The sequence below is a fragment of the Poeciliopsis prolifica genome, unplaced genomic scaffold (assembly GCF_027474105.1).
Source record: "Poeciliopsis prolifica strain line A6 unplaced genomic scaffold, Auburn_PproV2 SCAFFOLD013, whole genome shotgun sequence".
Classification (NCBI taxonomy): Eukaryota; Metazoa; Chordata; class Actinopteri; order Cyprinodontiformes; family Poeciliidae; genus Poeciliopsis; species Poeciliopsis prolifica.
Window position 1 is genome coordinate 1284568 of NW_026562388.1, and position 11828 is coordinate 1296395.

The 11828-nt window shown below is 43.3% G+C and overlaps 1 protein-coding gene across 3 annotated transcripts in view; it reads left to right on the forward strand.

Moving 5' to 3' along the window:
- Positions 1-10846, forward strand: part of pcnx1 (pecanex 1) — a 37365-nt gene extending 26519 nt beyond the window's left edge. For 2 of the 3 annotated variants that reach the window (XM_055038376.1, XM_055038377.1), the window contains exons 22-36: positions 268-445; positions 534-642; positions 747-876; positions 961-1019; positions 1781-1996; positions 3269-3522; positions 4127-4357; positions 4605-4705; positions 5277-5427; positions 6318-6548; positions 6628-6902; positions 7019-7197; positions 8613-9043; positions 9777-9917; positions 10398-10846. In XM_055038376.1, coding sequence (XP_054894351.1) covers positions 268-445; positions 534-642; positions 747-876; positions 961-1019; positions 1781-1996; positions 3269-3522; positions 4127-4357; positions 4605-4705; positions 5277-5427; positions 6318-6548; positions 6628-6902; positions 7019-7197; positions 8613-9043; positions 9777-9917; positions 10398-10538 — 2827 coding nt within the window. In that variant the 3' untranslated portion in view covers positions 10539-10846. Of the gene's footprint in view, positions 1-267; positions 446-533; positions 643-746; positions 877-960; positions 1020-1780; positions 1997-3268; positions 3523-4126; positions 4358-4604; positions 4706-5276; positions 5428-6317; positions 6549-6627; positions 6903-7018; positions 7198-8612; positions 9044-9776; positions 9933-10397 lie in introns of those variants that run through there. The other variant, XM_055038378.1, reaches the window with a different exon arrangement.
- Positions 10847-11828: the final 982 nt, after the last annotated feature.

An 11828-nucleotide genomic window follows, 5' to 3' on the forward strand; every position in this document is an offset into this window, starting at 1 on the left:
ATTGCGCCCTTTTCAAAATGTTACTTGAAAATGGCCTCAAAACAGCAACACTGTCGTTCATCACAACAATTGCCGGGACGACTACATGGATGAGAACTTTGTGTTGGCTGCTGAGTCCAACCGTGGGCCTCTTTCTTCCAAAAGCTTGTGCGTGACTGACTTTGTGAAAAACGTTTCTCTTCACTTGGCATTTCTTTCCACATGAAGCAAATGTACTCAAACTGAATGCGGTAAAATGTTTTTTTTTTCTGGTGCTTGCTCTGCCAGGGTCGGCGCTCTGATGATCACAGTAGCCGGCCTGAAGCTGCTCCGCTCCTGCTACAGCAGCCCCACCTACCAGTACGTCACCATCCTCTTCACCGTCCTGTTTTTCACCTTCGACTACCGCCATCTGTCCGAGACGCTGCTGCTGGACCTCTTCCTCATGTCCATTGTTTTCAGCAAGGTGAGCGGCAACAAATGGAAATCCACTACGACTTTGTTCATTTGGTGGACAGAACATGTTTTTTTTTTCTCCCTCTCTGTCTTTACAGCTGTGGGAGCTTTTTTACAAGCTGCACTTTGTTTACACCTACATCGCTCCGTGGCAAATCACCTGGGGCTCAGCCTTCCATGCCTTCGCTCAGCCCTTCGCCGTGCCTCGTATCCTTCGGCCCTGCACTCAGCTGTTTGACATGTTCGGTTTCAATACGAATCACTTCTTTAAACGCGTCGTCATTACGGCGCCTTGACTTGAGCTCGTCCAGATTCCGCCATGCTGTTTGTCCAGGCTGTGGTGTCCGCGGTCTTCTCCACTCCCCTCAACCCTTTCCTCGGCAGCGCCATCTTCATCACCTCCTATGTTCGGCCTGTGAAGTTCTGGGAGCGAGACTACAAGTAGGCGACTGCACCTGCTTATTCCCAACTACGCGTTTCTAAGGTGGTGATTTTTTTAATTCTTTTTTTTTTCATTTTGTGCAGGACCAAGAGAGTTGATCACTCAAACACCCGGCTAGCCTCTCAGCTCGACAGAAATCCGGGTGAGTCGTCGTTTTGCGTTGATCTGTTGCCAGAAATCTTGACAGAGACAGATCACACATTTCTCAGTGTGAGATCTTGCTGCATTACTAAAATCTAGATATGTTTTAAAGGGGCAGTATTATGTAAAATTGACCGTGTTGAGCTTTACAGCAAGTTATGAAAGTCATACCTGGAGTGTTGCATATTTGAGAAATCCTTTAATCTTCCATGGCAACCATTCAGCTGCGCAAAACCCCTGGGGAGACCAAGCGAGGGCCACCTTCGAGACGCAGCTCCTCCTTGGAGCTGCAGTTTCCAAGCTTCTGCCTCACACGGTATCCCTCCTCCGCGAGTCTTCACTCTGCTCCTTCAGACTAGCCAGCAGCAATTTTGCAAATACTTGGTGGAACTGTTCACCTGCGGAGCTCATTATAGGAGCTACTTCTCAGTGCAACGCTGGTAAAAACGTTGTTAAAGGGTTACTAGAGGAGCCATGTTGTGATGACCACCTGTAGGTGGAGTTTCAGAAAAGAGGAGGAGTTTTTATTGCGGCAGAGGCCCAATTTCAAAGTACTAATTTACAAAGTCAAATTTTATATTTAATACATATAGCATTTTTAGAACTGATGGTAGCATTACGTAATTGTGCTATAAAATGGTACTACTTGCCTTGAAACACACAGTACTGCCTCTTTAAGGCCTCTTTCACACATCTCTACCATGTTTGCACAGCCTCTAAAATGCGACGTTTGAATCTCAACTTCATTTCGCCTTTTCTCAGGATCGGACGACAACAACTTGAACTCGATCTTCTACGAGCATCTCACTCGCTCCCTGCAGCACAGCCTGTGTGGAGACCTCCTGCTGGGCCGCTGGGGGAACTTCAGCACCGGGGATTGCTTCATCCTGGCGTCGGACTACCTGAACGCTTTGGTGCACCTCATCGAGATCGGCAACGGCCTGGTCACCTTCCAGCTCCGGGGCCTGGAGTTCAGAGGTGAGCCTGGAGATTCAGTACCGGCACTGTGGCCTTTAAAATATCAGTTTTCTAACTAACGGAAAATTTTGCAGAAAAATGACTCATGAGGAAGAAAAGATGAAGTACAACTCGCTGAAAAACGTTTCTGATGTCGTTTAGGCCCAACCTCAAGTGTGTGAGCACAGATTTCACATTGCTTTTGTGAGGGAGCTTTTTCAAACACTCGACCCCTCAGTTTCCGATGGAGCGGCTGAATCGATTCGTCACGAGTGAATCAATTACTGAAATAACTGTCGACTCATTTAGTGATTGATTAATCATTAACTGGACTCAAAAAAAAAGGCCCGCTTACTGAAAGAACAACAATGCCAGAGCAGCAATTCAACCAAAATTGTACAGAAAACAAACATTTTGAGTTTAAAATTTTTATATGTAAATATGTTCTACCCAAAATTCCTCAAGTGGTGCAGTTTTAGCTTCACCTGGTTCAAAAACGGTATAAAAACAAAAAAAAAAAAAAACTTTTACTAATCGCCTTGTACCGTCCATTATTAATCGGTTAATCCAAAAAGTAATCAACACTTCAGCTCTTCACTGTATTGCTGTTGAGGGCTGTTACTGGATAAGCAAGACTTGGGTGGCTAAATAAAAAAATCTGCAGATTATTTTTATCCAATTAGTTGATTAATCGCCTGAATAATCGATTACTCTTATAATGGTTGATTTGCCTGAATGAGGCTGGGTCCTTTCTTTGTTTACTAGCTCTTGTGTTATTGTTGTTTTCTCTCCTTTCTAAAATTTTGAAAAATAAATTGCGTGTAAACAATTACTCAGCAGGTTTAGATCCAAATGAGCTAAAAACAAGAATAAATTATTTTACTACCTCAGTTTATCGCTTTATTGTGGTGGAAAACACACCTGGCTGCTGTTTATCAGCGTGACTCCGAGTCATTTAGCTCGAGGGTTTGTGCGACATAGCGGACCTGATGAAACGGTGCCAGCAGCATGTGACGCGGTGAACCTTTTGACACAGTCACCAGCTTGTCAGCGTCTTTATCTGCAAACCCGACAACTTTTTGTTTTTCAAAGCACGATAAAGTGAAATGCTGTGGGAAAAGTTGTGCAACAGAAAATGGATTGGCTCCCCATTGTAGTAAAACCAGAGTTTAAGGGGGTTTTATTGTCATAGAAATAAACGCTTGAATATCTCCCCTTATTGATGGACAGTGAAAAATCATCCTTCTCCTCTTTTTTAGCATTTTTGATTGTTTTTTTGGTTTTTTTTTTTAGGAACTTACTGCCAGCAGAGGGAAGTGGAGGCCATCACTGAGGGAGTGGAGGAAGACGAGGGCTGCTGCTGCTGCGAGCCGGGCCACCTCCCTCACATCCTGTCCTTTAACGCTGCCTTCGGTCAGCGCTGGCTGGCCTGGGAGGTTCTGGTCACCAAATATGTTCTGGAGGGCTACAGCATCACTGATAACAGCGCCGCCTCCATGCTGCAGGTGTTCGACCTGCGGCGCATCCTCACCACTTACTATGTTAAGGTTGGTTTTCTTCCTTGTGCGTGTGTGTGTTTTCGTTTCTTTTTTGTTTTCATTTTCTGACATTTTGGACACCCATACGACGTTCTTTTGTACGTTTCTGTCACATCACAGGTCTTAAATTTCAATCATAATGTTCTTTACCATGAACATGGTACAAAATATCTTAATTTTTTTTATTTATTTGGCCTTAAATATGTTGATTCAGGTATTACTTTTTTTTGTCCTAGTAGCTATTTAATTTTTAATGTGTCGATTTTTTAAATTTTTCACACGCAGTTCTGTGACTAATATATTCTAGCTAAAAGCTAGCTAAATAACTTTTTTGTGACTAAGGGTAAATTTATTGACAGTTGGCTGGACAACGTGCGTGTTCACAACATCTGTTACTAAGCTAAACAATGCTACTTATCACAAAAGCTTGACACTATAAAATATTTGATTTTCTTTTGTACATTTCTGTCGTGCTGCAGGTCTTAAGTTTCATTCTTTCTGAAAAACGTCTGAGATTGAAGTTGGTGAAGCCACTGTTTGAAGATACTTTGATGATTCAGCTGATTGTCTGAATGTTGAGAACAGATCTGAACTTGTCGCTCTCTGGGCTCAGGGTATCATCTACTACGTGATCGCTTCACCCAAGCTGGAGGAATGGCTGTCCAATGAGACCATGAAAGAGGGCCTGCGAGGATGCGGCGAGAGGAACTACGTGGACCTGGATCCCACCTTCAATCCAAACATCGATGAGGATTACGACCACCGGCTGGCGGGCATCTCCAGAGACAGTTTCTGTGGCATCTACCTTGGATGGATCCAGTACTGTAACTCTCAAAGGGCTAAGGTATGCCTCAAAAAATACATCTGACCAGATTAAGATCTTTTCTGCGTAGGATTTGGGGTTTTTTGTTTGTTTTTTTTTGCACAGTTTGGTTTGTGTTGAAGCTGATTGGAGGAAATGTTTTGTTGCTTAACACACGTGGTCTGATCCAGTTGTAAACATTTTAAATTTGATCAAATGTTAAAACAACAGATGACTCCACCTGCTATGAAGACTAACAGGAGTTTCCTGTTTCTGCTTCGTCCTGCAGCCACTCAACAGTGACAAAGACTCGCCTCTCGTGCTGCTCTGCTTTGGCCTGTGCGTCCTGGGAAGGAGAGCGCTGGGAACCGCCGCGCATCACATGTCCAGGTTATCTTGTCGTCTTTATTAAGCCAAGTGAATGATTTATAACGCCTGCGCAACATGTTTTTTTTTAAGCTAAACATCAGCGGGAGGGGGATTTCTTATCCCTGTGACTCTTCTACATTTTGTCACAAACTTTTAAAGTATCCAGTGGTGTGTGATTTGGTTTCACTGTAATTGCAGCTCTTATAGTGAGAGGACTATTTTACAAACGTAAAAATCCAAACATTTTTCCATTTGTACTCGGAAAAATGTGGAACAATTCGATACTTTTGAAACACGAGCGCTAACGGCTGAATGGTTTAGATGAAAATAAATTTGTGTGTCAGAATGGCCCAGTCAAAGTCCTGAACTAAATCCAATTGAGAAAAAAATCCACATTAAATTTATCCAGTTATTGAAAAACAGCATGGGTCTATTACACTACATCACAGTAAAAATACACTAACTTTGTATGCGGAACATGGCAAAATGTGAAAAAGTTTGATTGGTATTATTATTTTTGCTACCCACTGCGAACACTGGACGGATATTAGCATTTAAAACTTCCATCTCTTCTTTCTCATTGCCCACTCAGCAACCTGGAATCTTTCCTTTATGGACTGCACGCATTATTTAAAGGAGACTTCCGCATCTCTTCCGTGCGAGACGAGTGGATCTTCGCAGACATGGAACTGCTCAGGAAAGTTGTGGTGCCTGGAATCCGAATGTCTCTTAAATTACACCAGGTGAGCAAAGCTGTAACAGGGCTTTCGTACATACTTAAAAAGTCTTAAATTTATGTATCTAAAATTAAGGCCTTAAAATGTTTTGCATTCATAAAACTTTTATTAAATGATGGTCATGGCAGGACTATTTAATCTTGCATATTTTGTGTAGTTTTTTTCTTTTTTCTTCATTCCATTCTGTGATTCCAGGCGGTTCAGGCTACTGACTGCTAACTAGCTTCTAATATACCTTTGCTACCCTCAAGTTGAAGGAAAATATTTATCAACAACCCAATACCGCTTTTGGCTAGCTAGCTAGCAAGGGTATCAGTCAGCTCTTGCTAGCATCCCTAATATATCCAGTTACTGATAATACTCTCAAGTTACGGATAACTTGAGAGTATATACTAGGTGGCTAGGAAGGGCATATTAGGGTAGCTAGCAAAGGCTAGCTGATATTCTTATTAGCTAGCTAGTAAGGGTTATCAGATTAAAAATTTTTCTTTAACCCTCTCAGGCTCAAATTACTTGAAAAGACTGGCTAAGTTGTTGCAAATCTGCAACACCTGCCAGGAGAGGGTTTTAATTTGAGTTATGTGGTACTTTGTCTTGGTCTATCACATACCTTAATAAAATATATTACATTTGTATTCAGAAAAAAGTGAAAAAGTTTGATTGGTATGAATACTTTTGCAACACATGAGAGCGAAGACTTTGTTTTCTGACCATATGGTGTATTTGTGTAGTTAGCACTGGGAGAAGACAGAGGAGCTTGATCATTTCACAGATTAACTATCTCATACAATACTATTTTTTGCAGTACTGTACGTAAAAAACAGATTATTTTTTAAAAAGTTGTAAGGCTCAACTGAGACGCCATCTCATTACCCGCTGCTGCGTTTCTCCTTCAGGACCACTTCACGTCCCCTGACGAGTACGACGAGCCGGCTATTCTCTACGAGGCCATCTCGTCGCACCAGCAGAACCTGGTCATCGCTCACGAGGGCGACCCGGCCTGGAGGAGCGCCGTGCTGTCCAACGCCCCGTCGCTCCTCGCCCTGCGCCACGTCCTGGACGAAGGCACCAACGAGTACAAGATCATCATGCTCAATCGTCGGTTCCTCAGCTTCCGCGTCATCAAGGTGGCACCGGTTCAGATTCAGCGGGCTGTTGTTGTATGACACGGTGATTTAACAAGACTCTCCTGCTTTCGCGGGACAGGTGAACAAGGAATGCGTCCGAGGCCTCTGGGCCGGGCAGCAGCAGGAGCTGGTATTCCTGAGAAACAGAAATCCTGAGCGTGGGAGCATCCAGAACGCCAAGCAGGCCCTGCGGAACATGATCAACTCGTCCTGCGACCAGCCCATCGGGTATCCCATCTACGTGTCTCCGCTGACCACCTCCTACTGCAACACGCACCCTCAGCTCGGACACATCCTGGGAGGGCCCATCAGCATCGCCAACATCCGAAACTTTGTTGTCAGCACCTGGCACAGGTTAGCGACGCTTATGGACACGCACCTCCACATCAGCACGACGTTATTGACGTGCTAGTCGTGTGTGTGTGAAATATGTTGGGTGAAAATGAGACCAAAAGCCATTTTCATTACAGGTTGAGGAAAGGTTGTGGCGCTGGCTGTAACAGTGGAGGGAATATCGAGGATTCGGACGCCGGGGGGTTGTCGTGCGGCAGCGGGAACGGGATGGGGGGAGATTCTCACCAGAGTTCGGTGTCACACGGTGGAACCACCGGACCCGCTCCCCCTCACTCATACCAGCCCCATTCTCTAGGTGAGGCGACTATTTTAAGACGTTTGCCACATAAAACTCCACTGTTTTAGTGGAACTTTATGTGACTCAATTAAAAAAAAACTTTTATGTATTCTGAAGAGAAATTAAATGGGTGTCGTAAATCATATGATTGTCACGGAGTCGCTGTGATGCTGTGGGCACGAAGAATCGCCGGTAGCAGTCAGTCTAGCAAGGAATCTAACGAGGCCTCTGACTGAAGACTGTTGCTGCATAAATGTCTTACAGCTCAGTGTCTGGGCGACGTTCCACATCAGCATTTCCTGTGCTTTTGACACACGATTATTAAAAAAAAAAAAAAGAAAAAACACCTGGTTGCATAAACGTCCAGTTTGGTCGTTTCAATGCAATTTTTTCACATTTAGTTCATTTTTGAGCAGACAAAATTAAATCAAACTCAATAAATTTATAGCTAAACTTCAAAAGATTTTAAAAAATGAAATAAAATGTGCTTTCTGTTTCACAGTTTTGGCCCTCCAGGTAAAAAGTTTGAGTGCCCCTGACAAATGCTGAAATTGCAGCTTTTGTTACATTTTCAGACAGTACAGTTCAAACAAACCAAACCTGTTCCCCTCCTCGCCTGTGGAGGCGCCGCATCAAGAACTACTGAAGAAAATGACAAAAAACTGCAGAAGAAGACATTGAGCGCGACTTCCTTCTTCAGGGAATGCAAACAAAAATAGAGTGGCATCAGATTTTAGCATTTGTTTCTGTTTCGTCTTTGGTAAAAGATCACAAGCCTTTTTTTTGTCTGGCGCATTATTTTGGTTTATTTACCCAGAATGCCCTGCGCTAAGGCAGCTTCCTGGTTTTGAAGCACTTTCCGGTCTGCTTGGTATTTGACCTGCGCCAGAGTTCACTTCAACCGAACTGAGACCTGGGCTTTTAGGTGGACCACAGTTTTTCTTTTTTTGGTCCATATCAGAGTTCGCTGGGTGTTCATACCTCCCCAAACAACCCGGACTTCTCAAGACAAACAAACTAGAGTTCGATTATAGCGGGCAAAACAGGGCTGGTGTCAGTGCATCTCTAAACTGCTCCATTGTGGCTCCATCTGAATGTTTAGGGTTCCCCTGCTGGAAGCTGAACCTTTACCAGAGTTATCGTAGGCTGCTTCACTCATCAATGCTCTCATTGCCGTTTTAAATGGAAGGCCACGTGCTGGTGGGGCTGTTGGGTAATATTCTTTCTAATTTCATATGATGGATTGAATAGACAGACATAACCATGTTCTGCGTTGTTTAGTGTTCACGATGCGGTTTCCTTAATGTTTTCTAAGTCCTTCCCGGAACTACTGTTTTGTTTCTGAGATTAAATGATGCTGCCGACGAATTCCCGGCTTTTTGCACATCTGATGAACAAAACTTCTTAGATCTGTTTTGAATCTCCGCACCCAGGCACCAGCCAGAGCTCCCAGTCGGTTCAGTCCGGTCTGGTTCGTCAGTCCCCGGCCCGCGCCTCCATGGCCAGCCAGTCCTCGTCCTACCGCTACAGCAGCAGCCGTCATTCCTCGCTGCGCACCTCCACCACGGGCCTGGAGCCCTGCCGCCGCTCCTCCACCAGCCAGCTGTCCCTGCGCACGCTGCCCACCTCCCTGCAGCTGCGGCTGGGCTCCACGTCTGACCCCGCCGGCCCGTCCTCCTCCCTCTCCAGCCACAGCATCCCGCCCTGCAAGCGTCACACCCTGGTGGGCCTGCTGGGAAACGACGGCGTGTGCAGCGCCGTGACGGACCCGCTCAGCCAGCTCCACAACCATCACCACTACCCGCAGCAGCACAACCCCGCCGTCTCCACAGTACGAAGAGACGACATCTCGTACAGAGTGCAGGTTTGGGACTTTTTGCTTTTAAGATGACGTATCATGCAAAATGCACTCTTCTGTCCATCTGGGTTTTCTGCGCTTCTAAAAACAGACCAAGCACTTAAAAAAAAAAAAAAAAAAAACACCGAGCCAATTTTGTGGTAATACATTAATGTTTTTTGGTGTCTGGAAAAGGAGCTGTTCCAAAAACCTCCAAAAAGTAATGTCACAAATCAGCAGGCACTGCCCATTACCTAGCAACCCCAGCAGAACTTCAGCATGTTTGGTCTGCTGATTTTATCACTTGAAATGGCTGCTGGAAAAGACAAGTGTTTCACTGTTGACTTATCATCCAGGAACAACTTGCTACATTCATGTTCGTTGTGCTTCTGCTTTTCAAAGATGTACGGTTGTACAGTTGCGCATCTGTTTGCAGCTGATTTCATGTGCGAGTGCAGACTTTGAGTCGGTGGGCGTGGCCAGCAGCAGATTATTTGAATTTGAAGTAACAATAGGCCCTAAAACAGCTCATTCTGAAAGCTCAAAACAGATGGAAGTGAGCAGACCAAAGTCTGATGATCTGAAAAAGAGTTTGTACAAAATATGTAATGAACACGTTTTGTCTAGCCCACAGACGTCAACTGTTCAAGGAAGCATGAGAGGTCACCTTTAAATATAAGACATTGGAGCGCTATGCTTGTCAGATTTGTGTGTGTTGTGAATTTATCAGCTCTGATTTCAGTCTCTGTGTGTGTTTTAGATTGTGGATGTGACTCAGGTGTTGGAGAACATCAACTTGCCGAAGCGGAAGGAGCTGCTGTGGCCCGACGAGGCGATGAGACTGAGGGCAGGACGGACCTGCTGGAGGGACTGGAGCCCCGTCGAGGGCATGGAAGGTCATGTAAGTCGGCCGTGAACGTTACTTTGTTCGGCTACAAAATCCGAATTATGATGTTATCACCGTATATTGACTCTGGCAGTATTATGTCTTATCGTATTATTGTGACATTTTTTCTCATGTTACTACAACTTTACTCTCAAAATACTATGATGTTTCAGTGTAAACTTTGCTCTTGTATTATTTTGAATTTATTGTGACTTTTTATTGAAATATTATTACTTTTTTTCTCGTAAAAAATTTTTTTTTTTAGCCTGGCTCTAATCCTCTGTCGTACATAAGAGGCAAGATTTAATTTTCTTTATTTATTTTTTTGTTCATTACTTTCAAGTTGACTAAAGTCGCCTAATTCCATCAGCTGCCACCCAGCGTAAAAAAAACAACAAATTATAAAAAATAGCCTCGTTTCCTCTCCATACTTGCCTCATAAATTTGATCGGCTGCTTCGTCTCACTGACGCCTCTCCTGTGTTGCCCCCTGCAGGTGATTCACCGGTGGTTGCCTTGTAGCCGAGACCCAGCCAGTCGCTCCCACATCAACAAGACCATCCTGCTGGTACAGGTGGAAGATAAGCTAGTGCCCATCATTGATACTGGGGTCATCGAGTTGGGTGCCGAGGTTTGAGACTATTCAGCCAACCACATGCAGCCGCACGCAACGTTGCTTGTGCAGAGACACCCAGGCCTCCTCCCACCCTACACCCTCTACCGCCCCCTGGCTTTTCAGCAGGATGCCAGATCCTGCAGACAATGGAGAAATGGGAGCTTACCCCCTGGCTCCCGTTCCTCAACGCCGAGGGGGAAAGGAAGCCAGGGAAACGTGCAAACACAGGCAGAGTCTCCATTCGTCGTACACGCTTTGCCGCATCCACGGTATCTGCCTTGCGTCGCATTTCAGAAATGCTGCATGACAGTAAACAACACTCACATTAAGTTATTCTTTGCTGCCGGTGATTTCATTTCTATGCATCACATCTACAGTTTTCTTAGATTTTTTTTTTTATTATTATTATCATTATTACAAAGCGTAAGACCAGATGAGTTTGTTTTTATTTGCCAAATAATTCTGTTTATGATTTGCTATGGTTTCATACAAGTGAAAGCTTTCTCTCACTTTATTATTATTATTTTTCGGCTGCCAAGACTGCAGAGAAAGTTATCATGCAGAACAGAGACAAGTGGGTCCCCAACCAACTCTGCTTGATTGTTGTCATTCCTTTTTGTGGATTAGTTAAATTTCTTTCTTTTTTTTTATGCAAGATTAAGTTGCGCAAAGAATTAAACAACTTGCACTACTTTTTCTTTTTTTTTTCTTTTTTTTTTTTTACAGTGATGCACTACAATCTTTAGATCCCATTTTATTTATTACAGACTCTGAATGACCATGGTTGCCGATGCCTTGGGGAATGACAAAATGCAATCATTATTCTGTTTTCGGACATTTTTATTTAAATTTTTTAAGTTTGATAAACTTGAAAATAACTTTTTACTGTATATGAATTTATCTATACATATATATATTTACACAAATATATATATATATATATATATATATATATATATATATATACTGTCTATATCTAAAAGATTTTGTTTTCGATATTTATTACTGTGAACATAGTATTTTTTTTCCTTTTGGGACAAAGCTTAATGTATTAAGGACCATCATTTGAAAACAAGATGCCGCTTTTTTTTCTTTTTTTTTTTTTTGATGGACTGTTTCACTATTTAACTTGATTCTTTTCTATATGGAGAAATAAAAAGTTTGATTTATTGTTCTCTTTACTGCACTCATTTTGTGTTTTCCGTCGATTCATTGGCTGACATTTCAGAAGAGTTGAGAGCAGCTTTCAAATATATTTGTCCCCCTTTTAACTTCCACATTTTCTCCAACCAGGCTGACTTTAAATGACTT